At 41.4% G+C, this 22387-nt stretch overlaps 2 protein-coding genes across 6 annotated transcripts in view; one reads left to right on the top strand and one right to left on the bottom strand.

Moving 5' to 3' along the window:
• Positions 1 to 22387, top strand: part of LOC111556554 (rabphilin-3A-like) — an 87944-nt gene that overhangs the window by 38614 nt on the left and 26943 nt on the right. The window lies entirely within an intron of this gene.
• The window catches only part of ELMOD1 (ELMO domain containing 1), a 39332-nt gene that overhangs the window by 12709 nt on the left and 4236 nt on the right, over positions 1 to 22387 (bottom strand). The window contains exons 2-9 of one of the 5 annotated variants that reach the window (XM_045038233.1): positions 20457 to 20590; positions 15736 to 15919; positions 15348 to 15376; positions 14290 to 14387; positions 10287 to 10416; positions 3563 to 3696; positions 817 to 885; positions 285 to 308 (exon numbers count right to left, since the gene is read on the bottom strand). In XM_045038233.1, the coding sequence (XP_044894168.1) occupies positions 285 to 308; positions 817 to 885; positions 3563 to 3696; positions 10287 to 10416; positions 14290 to 14387; positions 15348 to 15376; positions 15736 to 15880 (629 nt within the window). In that variant the 5' untranslated portion in view covers positions 15881 to 15919; positions 20457 to 20590. The remainder of the gene's footprint in view (positions 1 to 284; positions 309 to 816; positions 886 to 3562; positions 3697 to 10286; positions 10417 to 14289; positions 14388 to 15347; positions 15377 to 15735; positions 15920 to 20456; positions 20591 to 22387) is intronic. The other 4 variants (XM_045038232.1, XM_019811236.2, XM_019811234.3 and 1 more) reach the window with 4 other exon arrangements.

Genomic DNA, 22387 nt, shown 5'->3' with positions numbered 1-22387 from the left:
GCACGTGTGGAGATGTGTTCGGCCCCGAGGCAGAGTGTTTGACATGCTTCTGCAACCAGATAGAGCCATGGCTATAGAGGGCTGTTTGAAATTTTCTGTTGGGTTTGTCTACCGTAGTTTTCCTTCAACCCACGTATAATGAAGTATATTAGATAAAAAGTTGGGAAATGTTTTTTTTTTTTTTGAAAAAATTTTCATGAATTTGTACTGCTTTAAAAATTCTTACTAATACTTATTCTAAAATGAAATAAAAGCAACAAAACACAAAAGCAAACAAAAAATACCTTGTTTCCTCTTTAGAGATATCCCTTCATGTAATCAGTTAAAGAAAAAAAGTTTAGGAAGGTAAATGAAAATGTAAAATATTTAGACTCTAGATTTTTACCAAGAAAACTAAAAAAGCCTCAGCATTCTAGACTTTCTCACTGGGCCCCTGACTTCATGACTCCCACTCCCCCCTCTGTTCCCCCATCATGCTCCCTGGTCTCTGAAATACTGCTTCCAGACTCCTCTCTCTCCTTCTTCCACGCCCGCCTCTTTAATCCTCTGGGCACCAGCACTGTTATCAGTCCTTTAAATACTTCTCTCACTCGCACGGTGCCACTTTCCCTCCTGAATCCCAGGAGGGATTGAGTACCTGCAGGTTTAACCCTCCTATTCAGTATTTGTCCAGAGGGCTCATTTGAAAGAGCTTGAAGCCTCACTTCCGGTGGGGTGACGCTCCTGAGAATCTCACCGACCTATCCGTGAAGGAGAAGTTCCTTCTGCCTAATCCGTAAGCATAAGCCTCGTCCAGCTTTGATTTTCAGCAATTACCTGCATTTTGGATGAAGAGAGTCCGAGAGGACCTGCTGGGCTGCCGCGGCGTCCCTTTCCGCAAAATACCTGCGGTTGGAGGGAAAGAAAAAAACCACAGCTCTGTTCCTGCCTGATGCACTCGTTTTCATCCAGTGTTGGGACGTGCTGCACTCCGAGTTTACCACTTGCTTCAGCTCTTCCAGAGAGGAGACAGCTTTTCACAACAGAATTTCCCAAATATAATGACAGTAGAGTAGGGTAGTTGTAAAACCCACTTAGATTTAGGAATGTATCTGGTAGGTTTGAAATTTGAGTTACGATCATTGCCTTTCCCCAGGGAGCAAAGGATATTTGTAGTAAGAAGGGTCATGGACAAGGGGGGGCGGAATGAAGCTCCTCGGAAGGCAGAAGTGCCTGAAGGGAGGGACACGCGGAGGGGCTGCGACGGCCAAGGGGCTGAGAGAGGAAGAGAATAGAGGAGGTGAGAGACCATGTGTTTCAAGTGCATTCTTCTTGGAGAATAGTCACGGGGTATTTGAATTCTGGATGGATGGACAATATCTCCTGGTGCTAAAAGCAAAATTCCACCCTGGGGGCAAAGGGCAATGAAATTTCCTAAAAATACACCAAGTGACATACCTTCTAAAACGCATCACAGTAAGTACTTCATAATGGCAGTAACAGAATAAAATGCTAGCATATGTTGTTTAATTTCATGTGTACGTATTCCCACATAAATCGGAAGCCTAAAACAAGCTCTTGAATTTTCTCTCAGAAAAGTTCAAACCACAGTCAGCAGTTTTGATACATAGTTTCATTATTAATGAAATTGAGCCTTTTTTCATACTTTTGTTGGCCATCTATGTTTCCTGTTTTTTGGTCCAGCATATCTAAAGATGTCTTCAGACAACTAAGTAACCGTACAGATCGGGATCGTCTGTCACTTATGTGAGTGTCAGCCTTGGCTCGTCTTTTCACTTTGCTTATGGTGGCTTATCTTACAGAGGTGTTTAATTTTATTTATTTATTTAAAAAACTTTTAATGGTTATTTATTTTTGAGAGACAGAGAGAGTGTGAGTGGGGGAGGGGCAGAGAGAGAGGGAGACACAGAATCCGAAGCAGCTCCAGGCTCTGAGCCGTCAGCACAGAGACTGACGCGGGGCTCGAACTCACAACTGCGAGATCAGGACCTGAGCTGAAGTCAGATACTTAACCGACTGAGCCACCCAGACACCTCAGGCTTAGTTTCTTTTAAAAATACATTACTCTCCTCACTAATAGGACGGTAGCAAAGGACAAAGAGCCAACTTAAAAGGACTCCCTTTGGCTTGAAAAATAATGACTACATATGACTTAATTTAAACATGAAAAAATGATGAGCACTATTATTTGAGTAATAATAAACATATAAGAACCAGGAATTAAAAATGATACTTAAAAACCAAAGCAAAAAAAAATTTTCTTTGATCACTAACAAGGGAATTAGGGCCCCAACTCCTTCCTCACTCTGAACATTGTCAGTTAAATAGAAAAATTGAGCATCTGTCTTGCCTCTATTTTAGAGAAACTAAATAACCATAGTTGATGAAGGAAACTGAGTCTTTACAGAATTCCAGCCAACAACTGTGGGCAGAATCACAGGATTGGAAAAGCACTTTTTACACAGTTAATTAACTGGTCCAGTGACTATCAGTGAAAGATGAGATGCTCAGATAAAGGGCTGATGGGGGGGACTTTTACAATGGAGACATCAGGCTGTGATTCCTCTGATCCAACTCAGCACAGGCCTTTCCAGATACCAGTTTTCAGGAAATACAGGCCATGGGTACCGGTGCAAACAGAAAATCCAGACCGTGGGACATTTTAGAGGATGGCTGACCTGGAATCTTGCGCAAGTTAGTGACCCCGGGGAGGGGCAAAAGGAAAAGGCACATGGGGAGACACATAATAAGTAAGTGCGATGTGTATGGATCTCGTATGGAACCAGATTAGGAGAAAACGGCCATAAAAAGACAGTTTTGGCTTTTTTGAGAGAGCTGGGAAATATGGACTGGGTACGGATGACACCAAGGAGTCATTGTTAATATAAGGTGAATACGGGTTTTTTTAGAGCTGCCTGTTGAAATATGAGGGGGAAGTGACAGACGGTACAGGATTTTCGTTACTATGCTTCTGCCAAAAGAAGGAGCGTCGTGGGTATTTCAGACCCTGATAATCACCGCACGTGGGCAGCGCAAGGGGTTCTCGAGTCTTCCGTGTGGTTGTGGACATACTTCAACTTTTCGTAAAAGAAAATTAAAAATAAAACCATTTGAGATCCACTTATCAAACACAATAAAGTCGGCCAAAGAAAAGGAAGATGGAAGCACCTCTTCGACGTTTAGGAACCTGAGTTATCTGAGGACGTCAGTGTTTTCTTGGAGTTTTCTGTGTGGTGGCTTTTGGAACTAATAACTTTGTCATTTGCACGTGACCACAACATCACTTTTTAAATTTTTTTTTTAATGTTTGTTTATTTTTGACAGAGAGAGAGAGAGAGAGAGAGAGACAGGGCATGAGTGGGGGAGGGGCAGAGAGAGAGAGGGAGACACAGAATCTGAAACAGGCTCCAGGCTCTGAGCTGTCAGCACAGAGCCCGACGCGGGGCTCGAACTCACGGACTGGGAGATCATGACCTGAGCCGAAGTCGGACGCTCAACCGACTGAGCCACCCAGGTGCCCCAACATCACTTTTTAATACTTGACCCTCCTCCATTTACTTACTGCAAATTGTATAGGCCCAGAAGTCCCATTCCTCGAAAATCAGTTTTAGGATCATCACCTTGGAAGCCAATTTCACACCATTGCTTAGAAATCCGAGATTCCAGTGGAGTATTAGGCTTCAAGAATTTCCATAACTGGAAGACAAGACAGAAAATTAGCCTGTTGATACAAACACACATCCTCTTTCCCATTGGCTCAGATTTTGTACTCGGTATCTGAAGAAGGAACTTTACAAAGCTGAATGTATGCAAATATGGTATAGTTAAAGTTTTCACCGTATTTCAGTTATCTGTGGCAGGAGTTCTCACAGTGGTCTGAAGGCCCCTGGGAGGGACTCCAAGACCTTCTGAAGGCGTCTGGGAAGTAAAGACCATGTCATAATAAAACCAAGAGGTTATTTGCCTTCTCCCTCTCTTATGAGTAGATAGTGGAATTTTCCAGAAGCTACATGACATGTGATGATGTCATTACCCTGGTAGTTATGGAATGTGTCCATCTATATTTTAGCATTTTCCATCTTTCTGATTTAATTTTTTTTTAAAGTTTATTCATTTTTCAGAGAAAGCATGAGTAGGGGAGGGGCAGAGAGAGAGGGAGACACAGAACCCGAAGGAGGCTCCAGGCTCCGAGCTGTCAGCACAGAGCCCGACGCAGGGCTCAAACTCACGAATTGCGAGATCATGACCTGAGCTGAAGTCAGACACTTAACCGACTGAGCGACCCAGACACCCCTCTGATTTAATTTCTAATAAAAAATAGAACTATATAATCTCCCACAAAAGGTCCTCAAAAATATTTAAGAGAATGAAGGTAAAGGGCAAAAAGGAAAAAATTTGAGGCCATGTATTATTTAAATTATCAGAAAATTGCTATCTAACTCTATAGCAGAATTTTTTGTAGCATTATTAACCAAAAGAAAAGTGGGCTGACTTGAGTTTCATTTCTCACCTATAACAGAGGGGACAGTAAGTCATCTACTAAGTAGATGACATCTAAGTGTCCTCTACTGGATGAAGGAAGATCAGTCATGTTCGCGAACAAACCTCAAAATATATGACCATTTTTCAGAGTTACCAAAGGGAATTTTGATTCCAGTTATATATTAATTGACAAATACAAACTTTAAACCTTATGCTCTTCTTAAACTGGTTCTATTTTTCTAGGTTTTCTATAGAAAGATAGATTTAGCACATACTATTACTTGAGAAAGAGACCTACAGCCGTATAAATACATAATGCTCACACTATTAGTTCAAATACATAGAGATGGGCATATAAGCAAATTTACTTTTAGACTATTAATAATACTTTATATTTTATCTTTATTATGACAGGGACAAGTACAAATGTAAAATTTTCATATTAGTATTTCAGACATAACTTTTTAAAAATGTTTTTTATTTTTTGAGAGAGCATGAGCAGGGGAGGGGCATGGAAAGAGGGTGGCAGAGGATGCAAATTGGGCTCTGCACTGACAGGCTGACAGCTGATCTGACATGATCTGAGCTGAAGTCGGACACTCAACTGACTGAGCCACCCAGGCACCTCCAAAATTCAACTTCGAAATTGTTTTTTCTATGTTATGTGGATTTTAAATCCTATAGAGAACAGTAATACACAAGCAGCTTCCTTTATAGTAAATTGTCACATATCTGACACAGTATAGAATGTAATATTCAATGAAGGGAAACACTAACCAAAAAAGATAGAATTCAAGGGATACATTATGTTAGCACAACAGATGGATGCAGTCTGAACTATGAGAGGGGCTCCTGGGCGGCTCAGTGGGTTAAGTGTCTGACTCTTGATTTTGGCTCAGGTCATGATCTCAAGGTTTGTGAGATCCAGCCCCGTGTTGGGCTTGGTGCTGAGCCTGGGGGCTGCTTGGGATTTTCTCTCTTTCCCTCACTCTCTGCCCCCCTCCCCGCCAATAAATAAACATATAAAAAATAAATAAAGGTTGAGAGAAAAATTTCAGAGGAAAGAAAGTATATCTATCACCCTTGAAAGCAAAGTAGCAAACATGAGCATAAGAAATCGTCTTATAACACCCAGATGAGAATTTGCCAGTGCTCTGCATTCATCAAAATAGAAAATGTTTGAGTTCAACAAAAGAGTACTAAAAAATGAGAGAAAAGGTCTCTTTTTCCTCTAGGAACTGATCTGATTGCTATCACAATGAAAAAAGCAAGAACAAAGGGAAACAGTTTGTAAAGCTCATCACATTCATTTGACTAATAATTTGAAGTAATCTCAGAGCCCTACACAGTTTAAAAATCTCTGGTTTCACTGAGTAGAGTGAAATGGCAAAAGCAAACATTTCATTTCTATAGGAGGTAGGTTATAAACCTCATTCATTGGGGCAATACTTAGTTTAGGGGAGTAAGAAGTTTGAATAATAAAATGCTTAAAAAAGAAATTCCGGGGTGCCTGAGTGGCTCAGTCGGTTAAGCGTCCAACTTCGGCTCAGGTCACAATCTCACGGTCCGTGAGTTTGAGCCCCGCATCGGGCTCTGTGCTGACAGCTCAGAGCCTGGAGTCTGTTTCAGATTCTGTGTGTCCCTCTCTCTCTGACCCTCCCCCGTTCATGCTCTGTCTCAAAAATAAGTAAACGTTAAGAAAATTAAAAAAAAAAAATTCCACTTTAATAATTTTATGTATCATGACAGATTGGACTAATGGCTAAAAAGTGTTCTTAATTATGTTCTTAATCCTATCTGCTTTAATAAGGGTCACTTTCTCAGAAAATGAAAAGTCGATTATGCTAAAGTACTTATATAAAGTGCTACCATGGGTATGTTTCCTGTGAGAATACTTGAGCTACTGGATTCTCTTCCGATAGGCTATTCTCTGAAAAAGTAAGGGTAGGAGGCAGGGTGGCCCTGAAGGATGAGGTCATTTCTGGCATGTCGGGAGCTGACCAGAAATCTGAATGAAGGCAGCGGGCCTCTGATGAGGGGTGCTCTGAGGAACTCAGCCATCTAAACTGTGCTGTTGGGAGTGGAGTTACTACAAAGCCACTTGCCAGGGCCGGAGACCAGAGACAGAGAGGGTGTGGAAGCTGCACTCTGAGTCACACCGTCCTCTGTCACGGCCCTGGCTCTGCTTAACTCTGTTCTCTTTGCACTGAGCCTTTGACACAAGCTTGTTTCAGCACTTTCTCCTTGTCTTACTTAGGTCTGCTGCAGAACAGCAAAGCAGGGGTGCTCGTGGCTCAGTTTGTTACGCATACAACTCTTGATTTCAGCTCAGGTCATGATCTCATGGTTCATGAGGTCGAGCCCTGCTTTGGGCTCTGCACTGACAGCTTGGATTCTCTCTCTCTCTCTCTCTCTCTCTCAAAATACCTAGACACTTAAAAAAAAGAAGAGCAAGGACAAGGCCGTTTGTCTGTCCACCCATTCATTCGAGGAGAAGCCGCTTCTCACCAAGGCCACCATGGGATTATCTCTTCCCAACAAGAGAGGATCTTTCAATTCTAGGCTCTATTTTTTTCTATTAGGTACATGAATCCACATAAAAATTTCCCTTTATTATTTATGTGGTTTAGCAAATGTTTAATAGAAATGTCCATTTGAATAGCTCATATGGACAGTGCTGTGTGAACATAAGGTGATGTTTTTGATTTTCATCTCAGCCAATGTTTAAATGATCCTAAAACCCAGATTTTTTTTATACTTTGAGACTCTGAGTATAAGCACTGATGATGGTCTCCCACATTTATAAGTCAGAGCACTTAAACAATATGGCTAATATATTACCAGAGCTTCTAAATCAGAGGTTGGCACACTTTGTCTGTAAAGGGCCAGATATTAAATATTTTAGGCTTTGGTGGCCATATGGTCACTCTCCAATTACTTCACTTTGCCATTGTCGTACAGAAGCAGCCACAGACCATACATACATCAATGAGTGGACATGTTCCAACAAAACTTTATTTACAAAGAAGGGTGGCAGCCACATTTGGCCCACAGGCTTTAGTTTGCTGACTCTTGCCCTAAAAGTTTTATGGAGTAGGTAACAAGGGTATTGTCCATTTTAAAGATAAAGATGCCAATATCAGGTAAACACAAACCACGGGCCAGCCTCTGGAAATACAAATGGGAAGAAGACATGGGTCCTCCGTTGAGAGGCAGCGTGGAGCCCTTCCTTACCACGTGAGCTTGTGCAGTACTTAACTGCCCAGCCTCATTTTCCTCATCTGAAAATGGGGATAATGGCAGTTATTGTGACCATCAAATGAAATGATGTTGTAAAACATTTACTGTAAAGGTTAACATGTGCTAAACATTCACTGAATGTTTTATGATTACTGTTTTTATTATCATACTTGGAATGTGAATAAACCGAAGAAGAGAATAAAGATCCCACCCCGAAGTGTTCCTGGGGAGACTGGAGAAGATTTCAAAACTGAACGAATAAGGATTTCTAAAAAGAGCTGGCTTTTGTGGTGAGAATAGGTAATAGAGGGAGCCGCATGAGCAAATGCCTGGGTGTATGGGATGGCATGGCCTGTTCTGGGTCAGCTGAATGACTGAGTGTGGGGGATACAGGAGATACAGCTTGGAGAAATAGGTTGGAAAGGGCCCAGAATGCCACGTTAAGAAGCATGGGCTTTATTCTGGCAGACACAGGGAAGCTGAAGTTTTTAACCTAGGGAATCACATGACTAGACAATCCCTCCAGCAGTATTTTAGAAGACGGAAGGGAGGAAGCTAACACTTAGTGGCAGAATTAAAAGGCTATTATGACAACCCAAGCTGGACATGATGCTAGAATAAGCTGGTGGGCATGGAACACATTTAAGAGATATTTTGAGGGATCTGTCTGGATAGGGTTTAGTGATTTTTTGTAGAGGCAGAGTATGTCCCAAGTTCGCTTGCAAGCCACTTAAGCGTAAAAAAGATGCCTTTCCTCAAAGTGCCTGGCACAATAGTGGACATTCCTGGTTTTGTAACTTACTGGCTGTGTGGATCAGAGTCTGGACTGAAATGCTTGTAGTCTGCTCAGCTGCAAAGTTACAAACCATCACCTTGCTTACCTCTTACAGCTGTGACAATAAAAAATAACACATACAGAATCAAATCATGACCAGAGATGAAAGGTACGTCATAAAAGTTCTTGACTTTTAGTATCCAGTGAACCACAGTGATTCATGCATTCACCTGTATTTGTTGAAAACCTGCTATGTCCCAGCACACACACGCTACGGATCGGCTAAGACAGTATAGCAGGCACACACACAACGGATCAGCTAACACAGAGCACCGCAGGCACCCAAATGTCTGAATCTGAAGGCATCATGGCACTCTAAGGAAGCCTTCAGCTGCTTGTGGCCACTCTGTTAATTCCACCATCTTGTTTCTCTTTCATTCACCTCTTGTTTCTCACCTTGAAGTCATTTTAATTGAACTTGACTACTTCGATCGGAACATAGAATGAAAAAGGCAATAAAAGGAAATGAAGTTTATTTAGCCCAGTAGGTTAGGTAAATTTAAGCAGAGCAGAAATGGAAGAAGAAAACTACTGCAAAGAATGAAGCTTCTTTTAGCTTTAGGGATTCACATCAGATACAGCACAAATTAGCAGAGACCAGTGAGTCATCTGCTTACGTATTTATATACACAAAAACACGGCAGGATACATTCTTAAAATTACAGCTCCTAGTGACACTTTTCAATAAAATAAAGTTAAGGCAGCTAACCAAATGTTTTCTTCCAATTTTGTTAGTGTCTTTTTGTATCCTAGCAAAGACAAGGAAGCACTCCATCTTAAAAAGCATCTGTTTTCAGAAGTGAATTGAGAAAATATTTTAGATGAATAGTTCTGAAGGTTGGTCTTAATTTCTTAAGCTCCAGATTCAGTGTTGAGGTCAAGTTTTATTGGTATTTCATCACGCACCGTCAGATCATATGAGATTTTTAAGTTTTTACTTGGACAGCCAGAACTGTATATTGTTCTTCTTTTTTTTTTAATTTTTTTTTAACATTTATTTATTTTTGAGACAGAGAGACAGAGCATGAACGGGGGAGGGTCAGAGAGAGGGAGACACAGAATCTGAAACAGGCTCCAGGCTCTGAGCAGTCAGCACAGAGCCTGACGTGGGGCTCGAACCCACGGACAGTGAGATCGTGACCTGAGCCGAAGTCGAACGCTTAACCGACTGAGCCACCCAGGCGCCCCTGTATATTGTTCTTCTAGCAGTTTTAATAAACCAGGTATAAACCTTAACCTCCTCTTCTAATACTCTCCAAGATACATGAATAAATAATCAGCAATAAGATCTTAGGTAATTTCCCAGGAGGGCTATTGCCAAAGCAGAAACCAACTTCATCTTCTTTGATGTCTATTAAAAGTCATAAATGGAAATCCCAGGTCACTCTTGGACAAGTGCTATTTCTCCTCCTGGCTTTCAGTACAGCTAAACAGCCTAAAGTGAGCCAGATACAAGAGCTCAGAGAAATCACCTGTGATGCTCTCAGATTACCAAAAAAAAAAAAAAAAAAAAGGACTTTACATTTAACTTCTCCCATGAGTTTTCTCGGGAAGAATTTACCTCCCACATCTGAACCAGCAAGAAAAGTAGGCTTTACCAACCAGGCACAGTGCCCACGTCTTAGTCATCTTTGTACCCTCCCCGTCTGAGCAGCGTCTAGCACTTGGCAGGTGCTTGGTGGACATCAGCTGACCTAAGTGAAGGACTGAAATACGTTCGAGGTCTCACCTTCAACAGCATTTCTTCATGTTGGGGGTTATCAGAATCATACGGTTCTCTGCGCAGTTTTTCCACATCTGCAATAAGGTTTCTGTAGCCAACAATTTGCAGGAGGCAAGCCTGAAGAGAGATTCCCAGCCTAAGGTGTTCAAAAACAGAAGAAACACAAGTGAGGAAAAATGAAACAGATATTTTAGCATTTGTTCACTGGTTGTGTGCATAATAGGACTTTTCATAATATAAAATGGAGGAAATTTTCACATGGGATGTATTTATTCATTTGGTTATTTTCTTCACATTTTTGTTTAAACTTTAGTTAGTTAGCATACAGTGCAGCATTGGTTTCAGGAGTAGAATCCAGTGACTCATCCCTTATATTCAACACCCGGTGCTCATCATAACAAGTGTCCTCCTCAGTGCCCATCACCCATCTAGCCCATCCCCCACCCACCTCCCTCCATCAACCCTCAGTCACACGGGATATATTTAATTGAAGCCCAGTTTTTTCTTTCCTTCTCTCTCTCTCCTTCCTTCCTTCCTTCCTTCCTTCCTTCCTTCCTTCCTTCCTTCCTCCCTTCCTTTTTCTTTTCTTTTCTTTTCTTTTCTTTTCTTTTCTTTTCTTTTCTTTTCTTTTCTTTTTTCCTTTCCTTTCCTTTCCTTTCCTTTCCTTTCCTTCCTTTTCTTTCTTTCTCTTTTTCTTTTTTTTCTTTCAACATAGAGCCATACTTAGTTTATTTAGAAAAATAAAGGAATGTAACATTTCCTGTGCTGGTCTCATAACCACTTCTTACTTGAGTAGAAGCACAGTTTCTTACCAAAGCTCCACATGGATAGACAGTTGAAGAACTTGGCTAAAAGTTTCGTCTCATTCCGGCCATTTCTTAAGCCAAGTTGCAACAATATGGTTTAAAAAACAAGGGAGTTCTTTTTGCAGGTGATTTAAAGTAAGATGTAGAAAATATAAGTGATCATGAGTTGGTAGGGACCCATTAGCCCTGCCCCCCACCAGGCGGCTGTAATCAGAAGCACCTTACATGTGTGTGAGAGAGCGTCAGCCCTCAGTGGTAAGAAAATTCACAACAACAACACAAAACGACAAAAGCGCTTCTTCTTGGGAGCATCCCTGGCAGATGAGGCACAGCCAAGAGGAAAAGCTGACTGCTTTACAAAACTTCCCACTCCATTCTGACTCGCTCTTTGTCTGAAGCCTTTTTCTCACGCTGAAACAAAATGTGCCTTCCTTATTACCAGGTGGTTCAAAGTTTGTTCTCTGAGGAAATGAATTTCCAACTTTCCCCTGCCACGACTGTTTAAGACCGCAATTCTCCCTTGTAGCCTGATCTTCAGTGCTAAAAAAAAGTGCCCTATTCCTTCAGTTCCCTCTCATGGGACACGGTTTCCACATGTTTTACCATCTTGCACAGTCTTCTCTGAATGGATACTGTTTGAATAACGGCCCCCTTAAAACATATCACCCAGGCAGAAAACAGTCCGGCAAGTGTGATACACAGAGGATCACTAGCTACTTTCTGTGATCACAACACAGCAGGTGAAACACCGTCTCCTTAAGTAGTCACAGAACAAATTTATCCAACAGGTGGCTAAATAGTCACCAAGATCCTTGTTCACATAAACTACTGTCCTGCAAATTATTCTCCCATGCTTGTTTGATGGCGTTTTTAAATCTAAAGGTAGGGTTTCACATGTATGCATTCCTGGTAAGTTTCTTTACGGTCATTCACTTTTGTGGCTCAAAGATTGTTTAACACTGGGAGCCACGGAGAATTTCACATCTCAGGGTGGCATACCTATTCCATACTTAGAGTGCAGGGTCAGATAACCCAAATGCGAAACTTAAATAAAACCGAATGTTCAGTGAAATGGCCGTTATAATTATTCGTTACCACAGCACCAAGAAAACCGAATCAGATTTAAATTTAGGAAAAGGGCACAGTGGCACTGGTCACCTTGAGAATCGGCATAGGCCTGAGAGGAGAGTTAATCTGGAGGAAGAGAGCGAGAGAAGTAAAACGGGATGGAGCAAGAGGAGACGATTCCATGTTTACTGTAGTCATTTTTCAACTTGAAAAAAAAATGTAATTAAAACCAAATGTGGTTAAAATTACAGAAGCAGCCCAAGGGTCCACCTGTAGATGAAGGGATAAAGAACATGTGGTATCCGGACAGTGGAGTATTACTCAGCCATAAAAGGGATGACATCTTGCCATTTGCAGCAACATGGATGCATCTACAGAGTATAATGCTAAGTGAAATAAGTCAGTCAGAGAGGGGCGCCTGGGTGGCTCAGTCGGTTAAGCGTCTGACTCTTGATCTCAGCTTGGGTCATGATCCCAGAGTTCATGGGATTGAGCCCATGTCAGGCTCTGCGCTAAAAGTGTGGAGCCTTCTCGGGACCCCCTCTTTCTCTGCTCCTCCCCTGCTTTCTCTCTCTCAAAATAAACAAGCAAACTTTTAAAAAAGTCAGAGAAAGACAAGTACCATATGGTTTCACTCATATATGGAATTTAAGAAACCAAACAAAGGGAAAAAATGAGACCAACCGAAAAAATGTACACCTGAAACTGATAGGACATTGGATGTTAACTATCCTGGAATTAAAATCAAAAAAAGACGTGCGGTTTAAAGAAGTAATGGCTTGACAGAATAGAAAATATTTCCTTCAGCCTTTTCTATTTCCTGATTTTTTCCAGAAACTGAATTTCTAAAAATCACATTTTTTCATGTCAGTGTAGAAAAAAGCACTGAAGCCCATACCGAGATGTAAACACACATGCTACGGCTTATGAGGGTCCCCCCCCCCCAAAGGAAATCACAAGAATAGAGGGCAAGGAAATGCTTCTGGAATGAAACCTAACTTTCACAGAAGAGGCAGAGAAGATCTGCTATTAAATCTAACCCAGTCTCCAAATATGATTGTGAGTCTCATATCCCTCATGCCCAACCGCACTCTTAAATTTTTGGTTCAACTTCGTTTAATAATGAATTGCCTTCTTATTACCTTCCCAAAGAAATAAAATATGTGTCATAGGTTTCAAAAAGACATTTGCCGTATAATTAAATCACCCTTCATGACTGAATAAGGAACAGACACCCAATTAGCTGAAGTGTCTGCGGAAGGATGCTCTGGAGACCATGTGGAGATGGAATTTTGTGATGAGCCCCCATTAGTCCCCAGAATCCCTCCAAGAGACAGCCCTATACACAGCGCACTCTGACGTTCCCTTCAACCACAGCTCCCCGTCTTTAGCAATTAAAAGCCTTTCTCAGCGATAACATGTGAAGTTCCTGCCTATCCCATCTGAAAGACAGGTTGATTGTTACCTACCTAAACTGTCTCTAAATATACCTGCACCAGAACTTATTCTACCCAACATCCTTAGCCCAAAATTTCACTGAGAAACTCCTGTACCCGATGGAAAATATAAAGCTAATTTTAAACATCATGTACGATGCCAAATGCATTTTAATATTTCCAAGATAAGATGACTGAATCACAAAGTTCTAAAGGCTTCATATAAAAACCATCTATCCCTCCCACACACGCCAGTCTCCTTGACAAGCATTAAGACCCGTCGCCAACATTATCAGCCTGTCATAAACTGGAGGAATATTTTTGATGGAGCAGATCCACTTAGGCACATTTACAAGGTGAACATTTACTGTTCATTGAAAATAGGCATCGCACAGAGAGACTGCTGCTAAATGGGCTCCCCTGATTTCATCTTCTGATAGTAGGGCATCCATCAGATTTCTCACATTCATGGCATCTCAGAAGCCTACGCATAAATCATGACAAAAGTACAGAGTTGCTGCTATTTACAAATATGAAAAAGGCACCTTTTCCCCTTATTTTTCATCTGAAAGTCAAAAACATTGCAGATGATTGTGGGGGTGGGGCACAGAGAGGGAGAGCATGCCAGCGAGCTCAGCTCTACAGAAGTACTCAATGCATGCCCTGCGCTCTGTGTTTACATCATAAATACATTCTTACTGTGGATTTATGTCGGGGTTAATTTTTTTCAGTTCCATGATGTCTTCTATAGTTTTTTCAATAGCATCAGGGTGAACACTCACGGAAGTCTGCAGCAGCTGGAAAACACGTTTCAGTCAGTTCCCTTGTCACGAGCATCAGTGGCTTAAGCGGGGTCTCTTTAGATGGGGGGCCTCAAGTATTTGCTTAGAACTTCTCAATAAGACTAAGCTAGAACTAAGCTAAAAGCAAAAACTGATTTAGTGTTTGAATTCTAGAAAATCGGACATTTTCACAATAGGGGGAGTGCAATTTTCCTGATTAAGATAATTAACATAAAACAGAAATACATAAGTTTTTTGTCCTATTTAATTTTTTTTCAAGATCTTTATATTGAAACATTATAGCTTATTTTTCTGATCCAGTGTATATGGTTTCCATTGTTAATGGGCAGTATGCCTATGAGTGAGTGAAGCACATAGTCTTAAGGATATCAAATTAAGTAATAATATTCAAGAATCTTGAAAAAAAACCTCAGATTTTTCTCTTTTATGTGGATGCTTAACTGTATGCTGTGATAGCTAGCGTAGTGGCTTCTCTGATTTTCTTGGGAAATTTTGAGTATAAAATTAAGTGATTTGGGGCATCTGGGTTGCTCAGTTAACATTCCGACTCTTGATTTCGGCTCAGTCATGATCTCATGTTTCATGAGTTCAAGCCCCACATCAGGCTCTGTGCTGATGGTGCGGAGCCTGCTTGGGATTCTCTCTCTCCCTCTTGCTTTGCCTCTCCCCTGCTCACGCTCACCCTGCCTCTCTCTCAAAAAATAAACTTTTTAAAAAAGAGGACGAATTCAACAATGAAGTAATACTGTGTCATAAATCTGCCTAGAAATTCACATTCAGTGGCTGCTCTTGTGTCATCAAGAGTATCATGGCTTGTAATGAGCAAACCAATCTTTTTTCTCAGTTTGCATTGCCACTGGTATATATTTGTTTGTTAAAACGTTTACTTTTTGATGATGGAGGTAAGCCTCCAAGTGAAAACTTGTTGAAAAATACAGAAACGGTTTCACTTACCTTACTTTTTGAATCCCTCAGTGATGTTTCTGTAGAAGTGACAATAAAAAAGCCATGAAAAAATGACCATTTACAAGGGGCTTAAAATTACTAAAAACAGGGGTACCTGGGTGGCTCAGTCACTTAAGTGTCTAACCCTTGATTTTGGCTCAGGTCATGGTCTCATGGTCATGGGAGTGAGCCCCGTAACGAGCTCTGTGCTGGGCACGGAGCCTGCTTGGGATTCTCTCTGTCTCCCTCTCCCTCTGCCCCTCCCCTGTGCGTGTGTGTGAGCTCTCCCTCTCTCTCTCCCTCTCTATCAGAAGAAATTACCATACACAAATATAGCGTGCTGCACCCACAATCCCATCAAGCTTACATTCTGCTCACTTCTTCGTTTCATACTTACCGATTTTCATGGTTCTAGAAGCCCCAGGCTTGGTACTGTAACAGATCCGTTGCAGTTCACATCTTCCAGTCAGCTTCCTCATTACAAATTTTAGGCAGCGCCACAAAAATTTACAGTAAAAATACAGGCACACCTGGAACAACATTCTGTCAAAGACAAAAGACAGCACCCTTCCAATAGGACTCTGGAAGAGAATGGAAAGCGGCCACCACCAGCAGGAAAAGCCCAGAAAAAAATCAACCATTAGACTTCTGGGTTTGCAATCATATTCGTTTCCCTGCTCCCGTGTTATTTCACTTGGCACAGCTACACAACCCATTTTTGGGAGGGAAGCCCACGGTCTGTGAGGATGCACTAACTATGACTGCAGGCAACTCTAGAAGGCCCTGTATTCTGGTTGAATTTGATATTCCAAACACCGAGGGGGACACTCCGCCAAGAATCCTTTCTTTTCTTACCTTTGCCTAAAAACCTCATGAAAATGAATCAGTACCATGTAAACAGTACGTCTGTGTTTTGGAGTTGCCTCTCCCGTAGCCACGGGGAAGAACGAGCCATGGCTGAACTCGCCTCCTGCCGCTGTAGACAGCCCCTCAGCTGGCCCTGCTCCATGTGCAGCCCCTCCTCAGTGCCTGCTTTGACTCTTCCCTCGCTCTCATTCTTTCCCCCGCCTGTCTGCTTTCCATTAGGCGCCGTTGTCCCCCTTGAGGACTCGGTTGTGTGCCACCTGTCTTCTCTGCCGCCGCTTCTCGCGCTCGTCAGAAGGCAAGTTCATTGAGCAAGTAGGGTGACCTTCAGTTCGTCAACCTTCTCTGATTTAAACCTTCCCCTGACTCCACCTCTTGACAAGCTTGTTCTTGGCTCCCGTTAAGCAAAGTTTGCCTTAGAGCAGCCCAGTAATTCCTCAACAAACCAGGAAGTATCTAGTCACCAATCGTGTCCTTACATCTCTGGCACATGTGGACTTGTGTTTTATGCTTTTATTTTTAACTTTTTTAAATGTTTATTTTTTGACACAGAGAGTGAGAGTGAGACAGAGTGTGAGTAGTGTAGGGGCAGAGAGAGAGGGAGACAGAATCTGAAGCAGGCTCCAGGCTCTGAGCTGTCACCACAGAGCCTCATGTGGGGCTCGAACTCACGAACCACGAGATCATGACCTGAGATGAAGCTGGACGTTTAACCAGCTGAGCCACCCAGGCGCCCCTTATTTTATTTTTAATATGTGAATGTCTCCTACTTCATGACACTGTTTAGAGTCTCAACATGACTCAAGCTACAGAGGTAACGAGGACTTCTCGTCCAGGAACTTATATTCAATCTACGTCTGCATACCGTGCATTCCTAGGAGGCAGAATTATTTATAGAACTTCCTGTCAATGTCATTTCTAAAAGATGTTTCTTTTTCTCAAATGTTCACTGATTCCCTCCAGCCCTACCCTAAGGTGATCCGGGGTCACGCAGGTGAATGAGAGTTGTTAACTAGTAGCCTTAGTGATGTGATCCATCCGTGAATATGAACCGTCACCTTGATTGTGTTCCTTTGCTTAATTGCTCTGGCTCTAATGTCTTGAACAGCCTGTGTTAAAAATAAAAATTCTACTAGGCTAATGTGTACAAGGGCTTGGAATGCGTATCATATAAATGCATAGGGAGTGGAGGAAACAGTAAGTAACCAAACTGCTACAATAAGACAACACAATGGAATCCTTTGTAGGTAATGGAATTATGTTCTAGGATATCAAATAACGTGAGAAAATGTCATGATATGCTTACAAATAGGAAAAATTAGGAAGAGACATACATGAAATGATCGACTTTATGTTTTAGAAAACTCTAATGCTGGGGTACCTGGGTGGCTCGGTCAGTTAAGTGTCTGACTCTTGATCTCGGCTCAGGTCATGATCTCATGGTTTGGGAGTTCTAGCCCTGTATTACTGGGCTCTGTGTTGATCCCAAGCCTGCTTGGGATTCTGTCTCTCCTTCTCTCTGCCCCTCTCCTGCTTTTGCTCTCTCTCAAATAAATAAACTTTAAAAAGTCAAAAAAAATGGAAACTGTTAAAAAAAAATCTAATGGTGATGTCTGAACAAGGAGAAAAAGACACTGGATACATTCAGATGTTAACAGTGGTATTAATGGGTAAAGGAATTATGAGTACTTTTTACTTTCAATTTTCACTAAGTACATTTTCATTTTTTGTATAAGTACATTTTATTTTGTTTAATAAAAAAGGCTATAACAATTAAAATGTATAAATGATCACCAAAAGCCATTACAAGAGTGTATATAAGATTTCTATGTGAAGTCAGTTAGCTTCTGCTGAAAGATAAAAAATGGATTTACTACCTTTTAAAGTCTGAAATTCAGCTGTTTTAGTCACATACATCCTAAGATCTATTATGATTAAAAAAAAAAAAAAGGTAACCTAAATATAAATTTAGTGGAACATCTTAATTAGATGCATGAGAAATTTTATGAAACTTGAGCTTTCTCTCGGAAAAAAAAAAAATTTCCGTTTTCCAACTACTAGATAGCTATGCCAGCAGAGAGGATTGAGCATATCTTTGTTAGCTGGTGATGGGCCAGCTGGTATTGCTGTTACTGGTCGGCTTTATTCCTGTGACGAAGTCGAGGATAAAAGCTTCCCGTGACCGGTCCTTCTGGGGCCCAGGGAGCTTGCTTACAGCACGTGGGCCGGCTCCTCAGATGAAGCCTTGTAGTCCGCGAGCCAGGACTCCATGACAGTCAGGTTCTTGGGGACAAAGGGTTCTGATCAGTCAGGGGTACCTTTGTATTTACTCTGCTTAGGGTACGAGGCACCAGACCATTTTACAGCTCAAATTAAACTAGAAAGTTTCTCTCATACAACGTCTCCATCAGATCCATGCAGAGACGTGGCTTGAGGCCTAGCCGTGTCCTCTGAGGGGCAGGAGGTGTCCACGTGGACAGTGGCATCTAGCCCATCTGTGATTTCTCCCGCTGCCTCCTTGCCCATGAGAAGAAAACGCCTGGGGAACTGTTTTGCATTAAGACAGTCTTACATAAAAGGAGAGAAAAGACATCATGTTCTGTTTGCTCTGATCCTCTTCTGTTTCCAGCTCCCCTGAGGCTCACACTGTCAAAGACAGGGAGACCCGTCGTAGTCGGAGATCTCCAGCGACGGGCTGGCGATGCTGCCTCATGTCTCAGGGCTCGGCACTCTCTGGGGTCTGTCACATCCCTCTCACGCAGCCACACAACCAGTGTCACAGGTTGTGAAAGAGAAATGCCCACTTCCATCACGGAGTGAAATTTATACGCTGCTTCTTTACCTGTTTGTAATTTCTAGGCCAGGAGTCCTGATAATTATTTATTAAGAATATATTTTAGCTCTTTTCCTAATGGGCCCAGACACCCACAAGTATTTCATTAAAAGGCCAGCTTGCTGTGCTAGCACTGTATATTTTCTTGCTCTGCTATCTACATACTGTATATTTTTTCAAGCCAGATCATTAGATCAAACAGTATTTTGACAGATATAATTTATTTTGTAATTAGATCATAAACCTAAGGCAGAGATTTCAGAGATGGAAATGCCAGTGGTGCCTTTTACTTTGGAAGCCTCGTTTTGATGACAGACACCACATCTAACTTGTTTCTGCGAGAAGGGACCAGATCAGCAGAGCTTCCATAGGATGACTGTTCTTCACCATCAGCTGTTGTCAGGGGCTCACTTTTGGAACGTTTGGACCTGTTGAAGTCCCTAAATCGTAAAGTTTATGCAAAAACTCCTGACGGTCCAGGGAGAATAAACATAATTAAATATTTTGGGAGAATGTTTGTAAGTTCATTTGGCATGTCTACCCTGAAAAGGAAGAAGTCAAGAAATGGATCTTTCAATGCTTTTTAAGTCCACCAGTGGCTGGTTTAGGAGAAAAGAAAGGAAGTTCTGTTCCTACTCTTTGAATGAGAATTACAGCCACACCCTCTCCACCATCTGAACTCTATATTCAGGGGCTTTATAATTCTGCTTGTTTTTTTTCCCTCCTGGCCTAAATCATCAAAATGAGAAGCTTAATTTTAGGTAGGGGAGTCTTTCGCTTTTTTTCTTCATAACGCTAGACTTTGTTTTCTTACTTGTGATGGAAGATTCTCAACTTACTACTGAAAGGATCTACTACCTTTTGTAGGAACAGCCATAAAATTCTCAAGACTACTGGAAGAAAATCCAGATTAAAACTAGCCCCTGTTTGAATAGCCACATGCATAGACAGCAGTTTTTGTATTTGATCCCGTTGTTTCTTTTTTTAATCACAGCATTTTGAGAGTGTTCCAGAAGGACTTACTGTGGCTTCCTAACTAACATCAATGCGTTGCACAAGCACTGGGAAAAGCTGATTTAATAATAGGAACTACTTACACGTTTCATTTCCAATATTTTCTATTACAACCATTTATTGGTATGCTCTAGAGTGAAGTTTATGGTTGAGGTCACAGTGGTGTTTTTCCACAAGCCAATTAGGGTCGCTTTTATTATTTCACATTCATTCCCTAGCTTGAACCAGAATAGCCATCCAAAGTAAGTTATTCAAAATGGATCATATCTCTAACACCAGATAAAAGAGAGCTCCTGTCTTGTGGTGCTTTGTTAGAGGAATCTACTCAGCAGGGATGGGACCGTTGAAGCAGGAGAATCGCCTAGAACTACGTAGCCCCGGCCTGCGGGCTGAGGGGGTGTGGGTACCTGTGGTGCAACACTACGCCATCATCTTAAGTTTGTGACTGACGTCTTCTTTTGGAATTATAAGAGAAAAGTGGCTTATTTTGAACAGTTTCAATGAGTTTGCTAGTGAAAGTTAATTCTTGCTTGAAGAAATCCTGTAATAAATAAGAAGTACACTACTGGTGAGGAAGGACACATAAAATAATCACAGTTCTTGATTCAAACCATAGTTGCCTAAACAAAACACTTTTCATCTGAATGGCCGTAGAGAACAACAAACCGCTCAATGTTTCCAACATTTCATTCATTTTCTAAAACGATGTTGGAAAAATTTTAGAAAAGGGGCGCCTGGGTGGCTCAGTCGGTTAAGCGTCCGACTTCAGCTCAGGTCATGATCTCACAGTTCGTGAGTTCAAGCCCCGTGTCGGGCTCTGTGCTGACAGCTCAGAACCTGGAGCCTGTTTCAGATTCTGTGTCTCCCTCTCTCTGACCCTCCCCTGTTCATGCTCTGTCTCTCTCTGTTTCAAAAATAAATAAACATTAAAAAAAAAAAAAAAAGAAAAATTTTAGAAAAAAATATTCTATTGAGGTTCCTAACTAGGGCTACTGGCAATCAATTGGGAATTAACTTGTCAATAGAGGTTTGGCCTAGTAAATGGGCCTCTCTCTACAATGAGCTTCCTAGTAGCAAGAGAAACTGGAGTAGACTTGATGCGTGGACTGGTAATAGTAAATCACAAAGAAACTATTTGTGGGCCCTTAGAAGAACAAGAATAATTCCCCGCCTTGAACAGCGGTGAGACCCAGTGCTCCGTCTGGCAGGTGGGTCCCCTGGTCTTTTCCATCATTATTTATCTGAAGAGATAACACTGCCTTTGAAAAGTAGTGGGTATAAACTTATCATGGATTGGCACTATTTCAAATTCTATTGCTACGGCAAAGGGCACTGTTTTTACTTTCCAGGGAAATTTTATCTGAGGGCGTAGAGACCAAGAGCGGACGGAGGGATAACTAAAACAATACTGGGGCGCCTGGGTGGCTCAGTCGATTAAGCGGCCGATTTCTGCTCAGGTCATGATCTCGCGGTTTGTGAGTTCGAGCCCCGTGTCGGGCTCTGTGCTGACGGCTGGGAGCCTGGAGCCTGCTTCGGATTCTGTGTCTCCCTCTCTCTCTGCCCCTCCCCCGCTCATGCTCTGTCTCTCTCTGTCTCAAAAATAAATTAAATATTTAAAAAAATGAAAACAATAAATAATGGCTTATCCTTTTTTCATTTCAAAGAAAAGGAGGCATGGGCTTACCTTGATTTATTGATGACTCACTAGTCTATAAAAATTTGATGCTTAAATACATACATTTTATAAAACTTATTTATTTTTTTTATAAAACTTATTTTTAAGATTCAGATTTTTTGTTTTTCTGTTTGGAGAATACTTACATTGACTTATTTATAAGGCAATCAACAAACACATTATACTTTGACATTTAAAAAGCATTTTTAAAAAGAAACTAAAAAGACTATTTAAACATAATCTCAAATATAAACTTTTATTGTAGATAAAAATATTTTAAAGAGAATGAAAAGTAAATCTATAAATAAAAGAAAGTCATCATCCATAATAGGCCTCAAAATGTTCTAGAGGGGAGAAGGAGTGGGCCTGTTACTGTTATGGATTCACTGCATAAGAGAATTTTTAAAAATGTGTAGTAACCGTCAGGAGCAGGGTAGAGGATGTTCTCAGTATTATGAATAAATTAATTTCTGTTGAGTTAAAGACCTAGAGTAGTTGCAGGAAAGAGATTGGAAATGAATCGGTGGGGGGGAAAATGACAGATGGTCACTGAAAGGTAGTTTACAGATACAAAACGAGAAGACAGGCTGTGAAGGACAGGACAGGGCGTGGCAGGGGAAGAAGGGAATGTGAGTCAAGAGCTTAGTTTCACTGCAAATCACA

The sequence above is a fragment of the Felis catus genome, chromosome D1 (genome assembly GCF_018350175.1).
Source record: "Felis catus isolate Fca126 chromosome D1, F.catus_Fca126_mat1.0, whole genome shotgun sequence".
In the NCBI taxonomy this organism is placed as follows: Eukaryota; Metazoa; Chordata; class Mammalia; order Carnivora; family Felidae; genus Felis; species Felis catus.
Note: the sequence above shows the minus strand (reverse complement) of the source record. Positions and strands in the feature narration are given on the sequence as shown.